We start from the raw sequence: 17,673 nt of genomic DNA on the forward strand, positions 1-17,673 counted from the left end.
TTGGCTTTTGTTGATCAGATTTTAAGGCAACTATCTCTCCCCATTCATTGTATAAGGCAGAACCTAGGCACCTAACTCGACTTTGTGTATTACAGTGTTGTTCTATGTTTTTTTTAGGCACTTAAATGTGAAGTACTGTGACACTCAGTCTTGCAACACATAACTCCCTTTATTGATCCCACCCCCAATGTTTTTCTGGTGTTCTAGTTAACAAGGCTTGTTTGGCTGATTGATTACTATTCTTTGCAGTTATTATTGCAAGATTTTTTACTCTCTGTTGGGTTTTGTTATTTTCAGCCTGAAAGGTTTCACACATAGAGAAATCATCTCTGCATTGTAATGAGATGTGCAACTTTTTGTGTTTTGAAAGAAATGTGTTCTCTGACACACATCATAAATCAAGTTATCGTTCTGTCGCCTGATTCAATAAAAAGGTGGCGCTAGGAAAAGCTGTTCCCCACAAAGCTACTATAAATAACACAGAAACTGACAATTCTAATTCTAAGAATTCTGCTGTATTTTGTTGAAAGGGACATTTTTAACCTGGCCTCTCATTTTGCATCCACAATTAATTGTGGGTGTAAGTGACAATACTTAGGTGTTTAACTACCTGATATGTAGAAATTTGGATCCAACATCTAAACTACCTCAGAGTGGGTTGGAGCACCAGTGGGTGGGAAGACTATGGATACAAGGTTCCACAGGGAGCAGTATTGCCAAGGGTGATGGAGATGACTAAAAAAAAACCCACAAACTCTCTGTGCAGGTACCCCTGTGATTTACAGATGCCAAGATATCCATGGAATTTCTCTGCTATCCAAGATTTGGTGGGTCATTTATGGGTATTCAGGGGTGTGGTGGGTCTTGCCCTATTTCTACTTCAGGGTGGGTAGCTGCAGAAGGGCAAATCCACACACCCCTGGACTGAATTAATTGCAGAGAATTATATGTACTGAAGTTTGGAGTTTCACAGTTTTCCTGCTTATGATTATATATTCCTTACTCTACTCAGGGGAAACTTCCATTTATATATATATATATACACACATACATACACACACACACACTCGGACAGAATGACAGACAGATATTCATTATGGTCCCAATTCAGCAAGGTACTTAATTAAGCCCCTGCCTAATTAAGCACACGTAGTCCCATTGAAGTCAGTGGGATTACCAACCTGCTTGAAGACAGACATGTGCTTACTTGAATATCTGGCTAAATCAGTCCCTACGCTGACTGACTTCAATGGGTATTTTGCCTGAGAAAATAGTGTAGGAGTGAGTCTTTCGAGGGCCGTCCCACATTTTATATACATCTTTACTTCCATCCCACATAAACCTGCTGTGATCTCTTTCATATTACTGCAAGTTATTTACAAAATAAATGCTGATATTAGAGAACATGTTATTTACCTTAAAGAAATAAATTTTACATATTTGTGTATTTTTATGTCTACACCTTCCTTTCAAATTTTTCCTCTGCTTTTGGGACATGGCAGTTAGGAAATAAGAAGGTATATTAAGAGGAGCGAAAAAAAGCAGAAAAAGGAAGAGTGGGAGAAGCCAAAAACGAGTGAAAGGAAGGGAAAAGAGAAACAGCAGGGAGGAAAGAGAAACAGAGGCACGAAGAAAAGAGAAAAATAACAGGTTGGTAAGTGTACACATAGCAACTGATTTATAATCACAATTATTTGAAAAAGACAGCTTGTTTATTAAAACAAGTGCAAAGAAATATACCATAGATGTTGTAAAAAAAAAAAAAATTCAACAAAAACATGGCAACAGTGAGCTAAAAGGAAATGCACGTGTTATCTACCTACATGGAATGTGGAATTTGTGGGAGCCTGGAGTATGACTTTCTTATAGGCCCATGAGTGTGAAATTTACTCCACTAGCAATCTACAAAACCTACCACTACAAAATATTTATTGCAGGCTCTTTCCTAGCAGAGTTATGCAGTCAGTCAGGAACCTTGTGGCTGGCCAAAACAGAAAAAAGGCACAGCCATTCTTGGAGTATATAAACTAAAAAATTCCTCTACCTGTGTTATTGATGCCTCTCTACAGCCAAAACATAGGCTTAAAAATAAATAAAGACATAAAATAGGCTTACTTGCCTAACCTTCCACACTCCAAAAAAGTATATCAGCAAAACCTGTCTCCCTCTTTGTGGGAAGGGTGCTAATTATATATCCTCCCCAGCAGGTTTTGCCAGGACTACAAACATGGCTGCTAGGAGGGACTACATTTCCCAGCAATCCTGCTACCCGTAATCTCCAGGAAAGATTGGGAGGGAAACTAGATAATGTTTTCACCTCTCTTAGCTCATTTGTCAGTCTTGGTCCCTCACTGCAGCAGAGGAGATACAAGTTCCAGTCCTCTCTACCCATGGAACTTCAGCCTAGAGCCCTAAAATTAGTCAGCAGTGTGGATTTCTTTACAAATCCCAGAATGCTTCCTCGGAGTCCTCTTTCTCCTCAGTAACCAGGTGCTGTTCTAGTAAAACCTACAATAAGTTAAAGGTCTAATATACATTTAAATCCCTTTATGGGAATTAAATGAATCCTCAGATAATATGCCCAAGTACTATGGTGATAAACACCATAGAAATACATTAAGTACTATATAATTATTCTTAGAAGAAACAATAAAGAACAGTTAAATATCATTTATGCTAGAGCCAGTTCTGAAATAAAACAGACATTGCTGATGCTACAATAATTTCATAATAAATATGAGGTCCAGTCTTGCACCTCAAAAAACACACCACTGAAGTCACTCAGTGTTTTGCCTGAATAAAAGCTTTTTGTTTTAAGGTAACATTTGCTATCAAAATCCTTAACCTAAATTACTCTAAACACAAAGAAAAATACTTTTCTACCAACTATCCTGTGTTTTCTCTCATTCCTTTTCCATCCTGTGTTGTCATCATCTCCCTATTCTGAGGCAAAATCTGTTTTTGGATATTTATTCATATGCACAACTGACCATTTAGAAACCTAATAGACCAATTGTGTGTGCAAACACTTGGTTTTCCTGCACAATCATGGCAAATGCTTGTTTCAAATATCTGTGCATAAAACCAATCATAGCTTTTGTTCTTTTTTGTTTTTGAAAATTTGGCTCTTAAAACCCACTTGAAGCAGACAGCATCTTTGTTGTTAAGAGCTTGATTGATTCACCTACACAAGAGTAAAGTGCATCCTCTAACCTTTGAAGGTTGAGCAGACTCTAACAAGATTTAAGCCTATGGTTCTAATGGATATAGGTACACTATTCAAACCATGATGCTTTGATCACTAAGCTCGTCTCTCCACAACCCAGATTTTCAGTGAAAAGTGAGTTATACAGGCGAAGGGTCATCAGACTTCAGGTTGAAGGACAATGGCTGAAATTGCAGAATTTCTCTTGCAACATCAAATTCAGTCAAAGGGCACAACTGGGGAACATGGAATGGACAGGAAAATTCTATTGAGTCAGAAGCTAGCTGGGAAATATTATTTAGGTCAATCTTTGTTGCAAGGGAGGTAAACACAAAGGGACAAATTCAGAAGTGATCTAAATTACACATTGATAGGTGGGTGTAATTTACAAGCCAATGGAACATTACCAGGAGAAAGAGGAGTCATCCCTGGCATAGCAATTAGCAGGAGGGTGTAGGGTATTGTCCTATTTTATCTTACATTTGCCTTTCCTGCCATCAGGGGCATGTAGGTTACAACCTCTCTCTGAATTTGTCTCAAAATATTTATAATGCATAATCACCTCTGAAAACATACCTTATACCTAACTCATTATCAAGCATTAGTACCTTTCATTCTAAATGTTTGTTAATTTATTCCAAGGGTTTTCAAACTGTGGTCTGGGTCCACAGACAATGACTAAGGGGTCCACAAAAGGTTGCTGTTACCATAGAACAATGGTTACCATGTGGCCCATGAACCACTGGGGGTCTGCAACCTATGTCTAAGATTTCCAAAGGGGGTCCACACCTCCATTTGAAAATTTGTAGACATCTGCAAACGAAAAAAGGTGCTCTATTACAAGGGTACCACCTCTTTTGTAATAAGGTAGATTATATATTACTGGCCTCTTCTACAGTTCTCATCCTCCGTGGAAATATGTCTCTCTGGGAAAATCTTTGTGTGGTAGGTACATCTGCAATTTAGTCAGGAACAACCTAGAGCTGGCAGCAACTTAAAGTTAGTGGCAGGAATATGTAGAGATAGCTAGCACCACTAATTCACTGAAAGGCAGCAGCAGCACCGATGGAATTTGGAGGAAACAAGAGAACCCACCCCAAACCGAAACTGACCACATTAAACGAGCCTCTTTTTACTGTTGTCCTTTTAAAGGGGGCACTTTCAAGGTTGGGAGGTCAAACCCTTGCCCCCCCCCCCCAGCCATGCTGTGCTCTGCCGGCACTAGCAAGGACCCCGCTCTCTGAGCTATGTGCGTTGTGCGCAGCGTGCCAGGCATTTCCACTGGCTGCCCACTGCCCAGCCATGGCCCTGGGAGCCCGGACCCCACGCGCAGGCGGGCAGGGCTCCCGTCCCACTCAGAGGAGAGGGCTGGGCAGACACGACGTGGGTCAGGGTCCCGCGCCACCCACTGACGTCACTGCCATCAGCCCAACGAAACAAACGGCCGTCCCAGCTGGGTGGTGGAACTGTTAGTCCTTTCACCTCCCTACGCGCCGCCAGCCGCTCTCTTCAGCCATTCTCCCTCCGCCAGCGCCCCCTGTCTCCCGGCCTCTGCCCTCCCCCCCCTCTCACCACCCTGAGCCCGCAGCTCCCGCCTCTCCTCGCCAGGCCCCAGCATCACGTGCAGGCGCGCTACGTGCGGCCCTACTGGGGCGGAGCAGCCGGTGAGTGACGAGCCGAGCGAGCAATTCCCTGCGCCCGGGCTGGCCTCTCCGCCTATGCAGGGGCCCGGGGCGGGTTTCCGCCGCGCTCTGGCTCCGCGTCTCTCAGCTGACGGGACAAACCCATTTGTCATGGAGTCGCTGTAGCCTGGTCCCCCTGCCCTCGGCCCCCAGGTAAGAGCTGCCTTTGCTGCGGTCGGTGCGGCGGGGATGGGGGCGGGCTTCGCTCGGGCCCCCCCGGCCAGCTCAGCCTGGGTCGCTGCTGTCACGCTGCCCCCCCACTGGCCCCCGGGGCTTGTGGGGGGCTAATGGATCAGTTGCCCCCGGCGAGCCGAGCTGCACCGGGTTGGGGGGCCAGGACTGCGAGCTGGTTTTGCGCATCGAGGCCGAGCTAAGAGCTGGGTCTCCCCAGAAGCAGAGTCGCTAGCAGCCCCGACGCAGGAGCTGTTGCTAACTTTCACTTCAGCTGAGTCTGGCATTTCCCTTCCCTCCCCCAGCCTGCAGCGAGCTCAGGGTAAGCAGAAGAGAGAAGAACGAGTGAGAAGAATAAAATGCTGACAAAGCACCACCGATTACAGCTACAGCCCGGGCTGGGGTTTCACTTCCGTATTTCTTGTGTGTGGTTTTCTCCAGAGCTGCCTGGCCGGGGATGCTGACCATATTTATGATGATGTGATTATCTGTGCTCTCCCTGGCGACATTTGTCAGCTGTGTAAGGGGGAGCAGGTACTGGCTGGAGAGTACAGCCTAGTGCCACCAGAACTTAATAAAGAGATGCAAAAAAACTGATTGGGATGTATAGACTGTTATTTACTGTCTAGCGCAATCCATGCTTTGGTTGACAAAATCCTGAGATAGCGAGATTTCAGTGCTGTCTGCCATTCTTCATAGCTATTCACGGGTAATGCCCCTGGTGCTTTTTAGTTTTCACTCCCTGCGCAGCAGCTACCCCTCCTTGTCCAGCCCCAGAGGTAAGGCCATCCTGGGATGATGCAGATTCAGATCTCGTGTGGTCTGATGAGAAGCAATGCACTGAAATGCTGGGGGGAGTATCTACAGAATATTATTAACATTAAGCAGCTAAGGTGGATTTGTCCTCTAATCATGAAGTTGTGAAACTAACAAACCTCCCCTGCACTACCTGGAGCTTTTTAAGAGCAATTAGAGTGTAAATGAAATGAGTGATCCAGACATTAATGTTTCTAAGTGTTTTCTTTGCTAATGATGAATAGCAGCAGAGTTTACCAAAATGCAAACTGAATTACAAAACTATAGGCAATGGGACAAATTCAAGCCTGGCATAAGGTTTCTTCAGTTGAATTACATCAGGGATGAATTTGGTCAGATATTAGCCAGTTCACTTGACGATTTCACATGATGTGTGTGCATGTAAGTATCTTTATCCTTCCTCCAGTGGCAATCTGAGGTAATAAGGCAAGGACTATCATTTGGATGGGGACGACTTATTCTGTGGCCCACACTTTTAACAGATAGTCTCATGGACCAACCTCTCCACAGACAATTATTCAGCACCATCTCCCCTCCCATTAGTGCCTGTGCAGACTTTCCCTCCTGTCTTCAACCACATACGTTCCCTGTCGCACCTACAGCAATTGCTTACATGGAAAATTAATATTAGGAAGATATTTAATATTTTGTAATTATCTATAATGTAACTTAGTAGGTTTGAATAAGAAAACCAGATAGCTCTCTGCAAGCCACAGTATGCTCTCTGTGGAGCACCAGTGGCCTATGGACACTGATTTATATGAATATTCCTTGACAACAGGGAACAGCCAATATACAATTATGCCTTCTGTAAATGCTGCAGTATTCTATGTTCAGTAAAGGGTGATGGGTCAGAGGTTCCATTCACCGTAGTGGCAAGCTGTTTGCCTAATTTCACTTTGTTTTCTATCCTTGGTTATAGGGAGCACTGACAGCAACATCTGGAGTTAGTCTAACATTTTCCCCCTTGAGACCCAATTTTCAGTAGCTTTGTATCTTTGCCAAACTAACTGTTCAAATAAAAAAAAAGTTGATACAAGATCTCTGCCTCAGACTGATTTTTTTTTTTTAAGAAGGTTACAGCAAAAGTGCTTTAGCCATTTCTGAGAACAAAATTAGAGAAAAATAGGTTGTTTTGTCAATGCTAAATTTGTAGCACCATAAAAAGAAATGGTTGTATCTCCATGCAGTGGAGCAGGACTTGACTTTGACAGGGGGTTGCTTGGGGGCAGGGAGGTGCTTTTTACTCTTTATCAAAATATATCCTGAAGAAGAGCGCTGTGTAGCTCAAGAGCTTGTCTTGCTCACCAACAGAAGTTGGTCCAGTGAGAGAGATTCTCAGCCCAAGTTTCTATGTGCAGTCTGCATTGAGCATTCTCTAGCTCTAGGGAATTCCTACATGTCAACTGCACTGATCATAGTCCCAGGACCCACTCAGCTTCCTGCTTGCCAGGCACAGAGCTAGAGCTTCGGACAGGATATAGGCACTGTAGCAACAATGCCCTCACCTCTGACCTCAGGGAAGGCCCACTGGGATGGGAGCCCAGGAGGATGCCTTCTGCTGACTGATGGTGTTAATTATGTGTACTTTATAGTCTTCATTAAAGTTTCACACTCCTAAATCAAGGAACAGCCAAGGAGTAATCCTCCTATTCTATAGTTGGGGTAACTGAGACGTTACAGATGGTCACTTCTGGCAGAGTTGAGAACAGAACCCTATCTCTCTAGTATGGGAGACACAGGTATTATTCACTCAGTCACACTGTTCTTTAGACAGAAAGCGTTAAATCTGTGTGCTTATCTGTGCTGTGTCTACAGCTACTAACCCACAGTCCACTCCAGAGCTAGAAATAGAACCTAGGTATCCTCATTCCCAAAGTTTCTCAGATATCTAGCAAATAATTATATAAGCCACTTGCAAACTGCGTGTTGTATTCCCCTCTTGCAGTTGGAATACTGGATTATATTATACTGTTGCTAACAGTTGCTTCTTTTTAAAGTGGTAGAGATCTGTGCTTTGAATCTAGAACCCTGCAGATGATCCCTATCGGGGTTCCAACATGATGGAATCCATTTGCTTCTTAAAAAAAAACACCCCAAAATACACCACTACCACTTAAGAAATTACATAAAAAGAACCTCTAAGGAATAAAGTTTGAAGTCCAGGAAATTCCAGAATTAGCATTGCTTGTGTAACCTTAATTTGGTCCCTTTGTGTATATGTATTGTGATGCAGTCTTTTGTTACGTGATCATATACACCTCTACCCCTATATAACGTGACCCGATATAACACGAATTCGGATATAACGCGGTAAAGCAGCGCTCCGGGGGGGCGGGGCTGCGCACTCCGGTAGATCAAAGCAAGTTCGATATAACGCGGTTTCACTTATAATGTGGTAAGATTTTTTTGGCTCCCGAGGACAGCGTTATATCGGGCTAGAGGTGTACTATGTGTTCTACAACTCCCCAGCCTCATTCAGTGAACAGGGATCGACAATAAATGAGGCACAGAATTTTGAGAATTGAAGAGCTGTTCTTTTGTGTTTGAGGCACTGCACTGGGACCCATGAGAACTGGGCTCTGTTCATTGCTCTGCCACAGATTTGCTACATGATGTTAGGTAAGACAATCGTAATGTGTATGCACAGTGGGGCTGAATTAAGGTTGTCTGTACAACCTTAATTCTAGTATTTCTTAACTTTGAGTGCTTGACTTTTCAACCTTAATGTTATTTTATCATTATTTGTATATAATAGAATATCTGCTGAACTAACTGAAGTAGACATAATGGTGCATGTTCACAAATTTCCCTCCCTTTTGAAGAGCTATTATTCTTCAGGTGAATAGTCATACCCCCCCCCCCCCCCCCCGCATTTTCTGTACTTTAAACTATAGCTGAGAAATTGTGATAAGAGGGAACTAATAAAATTGTGGTAAGAGAAACTAACTAGTAACAATTCTATGTATTTATGTAAAAATAAAAGTTCATGGATTACAAAACTGGGGTTGTTGTTTTTTTGTTGGTTTTTTTTTTTTGAGACAGATTCATGTGACTTCAGTTTCCCCTATTGCTCTGTCAGTCAGTAGTATTACAAAGCTTCATGGGTCTAATCGCTATGCCAGAGTCACAAATTACTTGCTTCTAAAATGTCAGCTCTTCCTTAACTCCCATTATAATATTGAATTAAACCAAATGTATCCAGAAAAGACTCACCTTTCAATATTCACTAAAATGCAGATGGAAATCTCAAAAAACATGATGGGAAAATGCCTGCTCCACCGAACATGCAACTTTTGAAGCTTATGCAGGCAAAACTCCCAGTGATTTTGATGCATGACTGCAGGTTATATAATGTAAAAATATACACAAAAGTGCAATTCTACAGCTAGTCAGTTAAAATTAAAATAAACCAAGAAATGCAATGTTAAAGTTTCAAAAGCATCATTAACTCAGTCCCCTCGTACATGCTATATGTTGTATGGATTTACATTGTACAATCTTTTTAGCAGGCCTGATGTAATTTGAAAAGAGGCTTCCAATAAGGAGGAAGCTAGTATAATGTTTAGAGGATAGAACTGTGAGTCAGGAGTTTTCTACTCTGCTCTGGTAGTGAGTCCGCAGCATTCTTGTCTGTGACTCTTGGTCAAGTCATCAAGGTTGCAATTTTCAATGCTGGGTACCTAAAATTAGGCACATAAATCCTTGTGTAGTCACTCGAACAAGACTACTTATTCAGAGGAGCTGAGTACCCACACCTCAGTGGAGTGCCTCTTTAACAGAATTTTACAGATCAATAATACTTTACTATCTGACAGGCATGTTATGAGGTTTAACTCAGTTTTTACTAAGTGCTTTGAGATCCTCTGATGAAAATTATAAGTGCAAATTATTAACAGTAAAATGAGGCACTCAAGTAAAAAAAAATCACTTGTCTGATTTTTTTTTAACCTATTGTTGTTATAACACCCAACACTAGTGTAACTGAAAGAGTTTGTGGGGAAATTACACTATATTATACCATTTTATGTATAGCTAGTTTCACTGCTTCCCCTATATAATCAGTAAGTTTTCCCTCTGTTGTTTGTGCAAGCAATTGTAAAACCAGAGATATTGCTAGAGAGTCAGAGGCAGGTGTGGAACCTGCAACTTTCTTTAACTCAAATTGGCTAGATATGTTGGTTGTGTCCCATTAGTTACCCCACAGGTAGGTTGTAAGGTTCAGTTCATGGTTCATAAAACACCTCAAGATCCTCTTATAGAAGATGTTGTAGAAACACAATGTATTATAAACCATAATATATTAGCTTAACGCACAACTATAAATGACAGTAAATACATGTTCAGTGTCATCTAGTAATGCTGCTGTTGGGATCTTAACTTTTGCAATTCCTGACATTTATATTCAGGCTTAGAAGGATTTGATTTTTAACAGATAAATGTTAGTAAACATCGATTTCACTGTACTCAAACAGGAAAAAATATTTCCATTGATAATCAAAATTTACAGATAGCAAAGAAGGAAAAATGCTGCTTGAGAACTTAGTGTTTGATTTAAGAATATTTATTTTGTCAACATCACATGTTGAAATATACAATTTGTGGTTTCAACAGTTAAAGCTTTCACTTTTTGAATCCCAATGTTTGTCATTAAATAATTCTCACCCCCCGCCTTCTCTGCCTCCCTAATTTCAACTGTGAAAATTTAAAATTAAAGTTTTAAAGTGCTTTAAAAAAACATTATGTCAAAATTATAAAAAATTGAATTTTGCCAAGCTTATTTATATTTAACTCTACTTACTTATCATTCCATTAATGTAGTTTCTTCTTCATTTAATTTCCTTGTATTAAAAGGAAAGAATAAAGGATTATCTGTGCTTAATATTGGTATTGATGCAAACTGGGCTTTGAAGTTAATGTCATAATGAAGTAAGCAGGGGAGTTACGCTTTGGTTAGAGGCAATTTTCTTAAAACTGAGTACAGGTGGCAACAGGAACACATTTAAATTGTGATGGGTGAGCCTTCAGTAAAAGAGAGAGGTCTAGACCCTGGGCTTCAGCCAAGGACCTTTTATTGCAGCTCAGGATAGAAGGTGCAAAGATGGCTTTAAATTGTGAGCTGAGCTGGACCCCTGATCCAAATTAGATTAGTGTAAGGGCTGCTCTAATTTATGGTGGCTATCAACATCTTCTGGGGCTATTCCAGGAGCCAGAGATCATCTGGGGATTAGTGACATTCTGGCCACGCCTTCTTCTGGTCATGTCCTTAAACTGGCCACTGGGAAAGGTTGCTATGGGAGCAGCATCCTCCAGCTCCAGGTCTGTTTCATGCTGGAGGAATGGCAGAATTTGCCCAATGCTGTTATGTGATCATTATCTGCCATCCCAGCCTTGAAGGGATTTTTGTTTTTCATATTCAAGAATGATCTTGTGTTTGATCACATGGTCTTGTCTAATGAAAAACAAGCAAGCATGTGTCTTTAAGTATTAAAATGTATTTTCACACTCTTTTGGTAATTTAGTCTGGGATAAAGTTTCTCCAGAAAGGAGTAATTCTTTACTCTTGACCACATATAAAACCAATTCACTGCTCAATCTAATTAATCTATTAGCTGCTGAAATTAAAAAAAATAAGTCTAGGGTCCAGTTGAGTGCAAGTAAACCACACTTGGTATCCTTAAAAACAACGAGGAGGTCTTGTGTGGCCCATTCATGTTCTCTTTAACTAACTGAGCACAGGAACAGGCCAATGAACTGATTTGTAAATCAAATGCTAGGGGTATGCATAGTTTATTGTCCTTTAAAGTTCCTCCTCCTTCTACTCCATAAAACTTTTAGACTGACATTAAGGGGAGTAGTCAGGGTAAAAATATTGTTATTATGTAAGTACTCAAAAATAGTCTTCAGTTAAAGACATTGATAAATTAAAATTAGATGTTATTTTTGTGGAACACACAGTGTTAATATGGAGCTATATCACATCACCCTTTCTGAAGCAGAACTCCCTCTGATTTCAGTGGGGAATTCTGTTTTAAAAATATCCTTAATACAAGGAGTCATGGAGAGAAAAGCTAAATTAAATAAAAGTTTTCTTTCAAGTCCATCATGAATATTCCAAAAGGAAAGGGATTCTAGATTTACATTAGCAGAACAGACTGTGAACACTTCCTATTTTATTTGGGTCCTCCAGAAGACATTCCATAATTACTACCTCTGTGTTCAACTCTTCTTCCCCTACCACCTCTGTTCTCATTTTTGTATTTTCCTCTTTTCCTCAGTGTTTACTTTCCATTTAGTTTTGTTTGTTTGTTTTTATTTATCTTCTTATTCAGTGGGACTGACAGATGCACATATTCTGTGTTTAAATAAATCACATAAGGAAAAGCATACAGAAACTAATGTATTATTGTTTTTTGTATACCCACAGCCCGTCCCTTATTCTGGGGGCAGACATGGGGCAGTGCCCCCCCACATCTAGAAGGGGGAGGAGAGTCAGGCCAGGCTCCCCAATCATCCCTTGGATCCAACCTTTGGCCCATTCCTCATCTCACCCCTTGCAGGGAGAACAGCCTTCTGTAGCTCAAGTGGTAGGCTATGCTGCAGTACTGAAGGTTCAGTGTTCAAACCCTGGTGATGATACATGATTGGGGAGTGTTACAGTTGCATATAATGAAATTTGTCCTTCCTTTTAAAAATAAACAAACCTCAAATTACATTAAATGTTAAAAGTCAAGCATTCAGAAGTTAGGAAATGTTAGATTTATGGTTACCTGTCCACTTTTAATTTGGCCTCCTTATGTGTATGCATTATGGTAGTTTTTAATTACATACAGGTTCCCTCCCCCCAAGATACTGCCTATTAAGTGCATAGGGAAACAGACTTAATGTTTCATGGGCAACATAAATTTAGCATTTCCTGACTTTACAACCTAAATAATTCTTTTTATGTATGCAGTTATTCAGTATTTGTATAACAATAGCAACTCGAGGCCCCAACTCACATTGGGACCACATTGTATTAGGTACTGTACCAGCACTTAGTAAGAAATTATGTTTGCCCTGAAGAGTTTACAGTCTAAACAGGTAAGTCAGACAGAGGCTGAGAGAAAGGAAAGTAACACAGAGTGACTAGAGAGATGTTTGGCAAATGTCATGTTAGTTTCATTTAAAAGAAAATAAATATTTAACCAGAACTGATCATACATACTATGCAAGTACATAAAATTTTCCATCTCTATTATTTACAGTCGTTAAAGATCTGTTAAATGAGTTTATGAAAGCCATAAATCTCATAACAGGTTTGAAACAGGTGGGTTAGTTATTCTTTTCAAAGCCCCATTGGATTTATTGGGGAGGAGGGGGGGAAGCGTGATTACCTGAGTGAGACTATCTATGCAAGTAAGGATTATTATTCATGTGAGGCTTGCAGGCCCCTAGTTTGTATTCTGAACATTTCTGAGAAGGAATTCCTAAAAACAATTGCCCAGCAAAGCAAAAGCAAAACAAAAAAGCCCCCCAAAACAATCAGGAATTTTAAAGGGCAGTTCCTCTTTGAAAAGTGATTCAGCAGAGAAGACTTGCTCCCTCTGGTTATTCAAAGATAAAGTTGTTGATTTTAGTGGTTTTACTGGTTTTTAACATTGTAGAATCAACACAACTATGGAAGAGGGAGCACATCTTGCACATCAACAGAATTGTTTAGGAAGGGCCAGATTCATAGCTTGTGTAAAGTGGTGTAGCTTCATTAAAGACAATGATCTATGCATGTTTACGCCAGCTGAGGATCTAGCTCAGTGTTACAAGTAATAGGTCCAATCAGTTACACCTGTGCAAACCTGAAGACAATAGGGCTGCACAGGTTAGCACAGCAATATGAATAATTATGCCCTATTCCTTATTTGTATTATAGTGGCACCCATGGGCTCAGTCATGCATCAAGGCACCATTGTACAGACACATAACAAAGACAGTACCTGCTCCAAAGAGCTTACAGTGTGTGAGGGCAAAGATTTCAGGAGTGATTAGAGGTTTTGGGTGCACAACTTGATACCTTAAGGAGATCAGATTTTTATAGGACAGATGCCCAGCACATTCTAAAAATCAAGTTCAAGTACGGTGTCAAGTTGGGCACCCCAAAAAAAATAAAAAAAATCACTAGTCACTTTTAAAAATCCTACCGTGGACTTTAAGGTCTTTGTTACCTAAGGCATGCTTTGTGCTAAAATGTTGGTGCTGAGCAAAAGAAACATAATAGTGTCCTTTATCCATAGATCTTGAAGTGCTTTACAAAGGTGGGTATCATAATCCCCATTTTACAAATGGCAAAAATGAGTCTCAGGTCACTTCACAAGTCAGTGTTTGAGATGGGAAGAGAAGCAAGATTCCCTGACTTTCAGTCATGTGCTCTAGCCACTGGAATATGTGCCCTAGTGGCTAGAGAACTGGACAATGACTCAGGAGACCTGGCTCTACTACTTGGGCAAGCCACTTTCTCTCCTGGTGCCTCAGTTTCCATGTGTAAATTGGGGATAATATTGACCTCCTTTGTAAAGCACTTTAAAATCTACTGATGAAAAGTGCTATATTGAAATGTAGGACTGGAAAAGATCCCAATGGGTCATCTAGTCCATCCCCTCTCCCCCCAAGTTGAGGCAGGATTAAGTATACCTAAAAAATCCCCAACACCTGTTTGCTAAATCTGTTCTTAAAAGCCTCCAATGGCAGGGATTCCACACACCAGCTATTTCTGTGCTGCCTAAATAAATCAACACTTTGGTATTCACTTCTATCTGTAGACCAACAATAACTGGTACCTGCAAAAAGTTAATTAAAAATGAATGTGTGGATTTTGAATTGTTTGTAATTGCTTATAGTTTAGATATTAGCTTAATATTGTAGCACTCAGCCCATTAATTCAAAGATTAGCTGCTGACAGTGAAATTTGTGAAGTATTGTATGAAATATTATGCAGTGGTTAAATGCTATAATAATGGGGCTACAGAAAACTGTGGGCATATATACACACAAAAGTTGTACCTCTTTAATTATACAGGTATAGTTACAGCAGTACAACACCCTTTGCGTTGACACTGTTGCACCAGTACAAAGGTGCTTTATACGAGTATAATATAATATAATATATGGAGATATACCTATCTCATAGAGCTGGAAGGGACCTTGAAAGGTCATCAAGTCCAGCCCCCTGCTTTCACTAGCAGGACCAAATACTGATTTTTGCCCCAGATCCCTAAGTGGCCCCCTCAAGGATTGAACTCACAACCCTGGGTTTAGCAGACCAATGCTCAAACAACTGAGCTAGGTATTTCTATACAGGAAGGGGAATAAGCTTCACTGATGGCACCTTCGTACCTATGTAACTGCATCCACACAAGGGCTTGTATCATTATAATTATTTCAGTTAAAAAAAAAAAAAAAAAAGGCAACACCTCCTAGCTAAAATAGTTATACTGGTACAAAATCTGTGTGTAGACGAGGCCTAAATAGGAATCATTAATTTATTTTACCTTCTCAATCAATATATTTAAAACCAGGTAATAGCTAGTGACCTTAGAAGCCTAAAAGTCAACTCAGAAAGGTAGTAACATGAGGCCACCTTTTAATATCTTTCTACAGACTGTTTAAATTAATATTGATTGACAAAAATGAGTGTCAGACATTTAATGTCTGAGACTTTAAAACTGACTCGGTGGATTTTTGAAGAAAAGTTCTTTCTGAAAAGGTTAAATCTTTTAAGTTGTTACAGTATCTCATTTCTGTTTCAAAGCAAATCACTGTTTTCAAAATATGACAGTTCTGAAATTCTCTATATTGATTGCTTTGTAAATTATATTTTAGCTGGAAAGTTAAAAACAAAAGCTGAATTGATTTCCTTTGGAATCACTTGATGGAAGTGTTTGATTTCCTTTTAAAATACAGTAACTCCTCACTTAAAGCCGTCCTGGTTAACATTGTTTCGTTGCTGATCAGTTAGAGAACGTGCTCATTTAGAGTTGCGCAATGCTCCCTTATAACTTTGTTTGGCAGCCACTTGCTTTATCCAGCACTTGCAGAAAGAGCAGCCCATTGGAGCTAGCTGGTGGGGGCTTGGAACCAGGGAGGGCTGGCAGCCCCCCATCAGCTCCTCTAAGTTCCCTGTGCGGCAGCCCCCAGCAGGCTATCAATTGCCGGGCAGCTCAGCTGTCCCTCCCTCTACTGCCATGTGCTGCTCCTGCCCTCTGCCTTGGAGCTGCTCCCCGAAGCCTCCTGCTTGCTGTGCAAGGAGGAGGGGGAAAGAGGGGTGCTAATGTCAGGGTGTCCTCCCTCCCAAACTCCTTTACCCCTTCTCCACAAAGCAGGGGGGACACACAACAGGGCTCAGGACTGAGGGAGCTTGCTGGCAGCAGCTGCTATCTCAACTTGCTGATCTACTTAAAAAGGCAGTGTACTTAGAGTGGGGTCAGCATACTTAAAGGGGCAATGCGCATCTCTCATACACAGGGTGTGTGTCTCTGTCTCTCTCTGCCATGTTGTCTCCCCTCCCTCCATTCCTGCTGCCTTGCAGAGTGGGAGGCTACATTAACAATGTGTTACCCTTGAGGGCTCAGCTGAGTGCTAGTTCATCATTTAGCAGTAAGGCATTCCCTGGGAAATATCCCACCCTCTTCCACCCTCTGACTTCAGCACCTCAACCAATCTTCATAATCATCATTGCTATGTATAGTATTCAATTGTTTGTTTAAAACTTATACTGTGTATATGTGTGTGTGTATATATATATATCTCTCTATCAAAAATATAGTCTTTTGTCTGGCAAAAAAAAATTTCCCTGGAACCTACCCCCCCATTTACATTAATTCTTATGGGGAAATTGGATTCACTTAACATAGTTTTGCTTAAAGTCGCATTTTTCAGGAACATAACTACAACGTTAAGCGAGCAGTTACTATAAGAATATGCATTATATGCATGTCCACTGCTTAATACCAACAGTAAGTTGCTTGGATAGCTTGCACATTATCTGTGTAAAGTATTTTCATTGTTCCTGTCAATTAAGAATAACCATAAAATCTCTTAAAATATTCCTTTGAAAGACAACATTTTAGCTAATCTAAACAGAAGTTGGTTAGTTTGCTCTGATCAATAGGAGACTAACAGATATTTTTAGGTTTCAGAGTAGCAGCCGTGTTAGTCTGTATCCGCAAAAAGAACAGGAGTACTTGTGGCACCTTAGAGACTAACAAATTTATTTGAGCATAAGCTTTCGTGGGCTACATCCGAAGAAGTGGGCTGTAGCCAACGAAAGCTTATGCTCAAATAAATTTGTTAGTCTCTAAGGTGCCACAAGTACTCCTGTTCTTTTTGCAGATATTTTTAGGAAAAAATATCTGCTACATGCCATGATTATTTATTTTGTTTTGTTTTATTTACAGATATTTAATCTAAAATGCTGTTGTCAATAGGAATGTTAATGTTGTCTGCCACTCAGATCTACACCATCCTGACAGTTCAGCTGTTTGCTTTCCTAAACCTTTTGCCTGTGGAGGCAGACATTTTAGCGGTAAGTGTAATAAATGTTTTTATATGCAAATGAATGGGAATTTCTTTCAGATTTTCCTACTTATACATCATATCATGCGATACATTTTAAAACATTATCAGTGCAAAGTTAATAGTACCTATAGATTTTACCAATTACATCAAGACTTTTCAGAGAAGGTTAGGGTTAGAGTTAGGTGCTGATATCTTTTTGAAATTCAGTGTGAGTAAGACACCTAACTCCCTTCGGATCTCCTGCCATAG

General features: G+C 40.6%; 1 protein-coding gene across 1 annotated transcript in view; it reads left to right on the plus strand.

Moving 5' to 3' along the window:
* Nucleotides 1-4,877: 4,877 nt before the first annotated feature.
* The window catches only part of RNF13 (ring finger protein 13), a 116,559-nt gene continuing 103,763 nt past the window's right edge, over nt 4,878-17,673 (plus strand). The window contains exons 1-2 of the mRNA XM_065410332.1: nt 4,878-5,040; nt 17,304-17,431. Coding sequence (XP_065266404.1) covers nt 17,318-17,431 — 114 coding nt within the window. The 5' untranslated portion in view covers nt 4,878-5,040; nt 17,304-17,317. The remainder of the gene's footprint in view (nt 5,041-17,303; nt 17,432-17,673) is intronic.

Source organism: Emys orbicularis, chromosome 9 (genome assembly GCF_028017835.1).
Source record: "Emys orbicularis isolate rEmyOrb1 chromosome 9, rEmyOrb1.hap1, whole genome shotgun sequence".
NCBI lineage: Eukaryota > Metazoa > Chordata > Testudines > Emydidae > Emys > Emys orbicularis.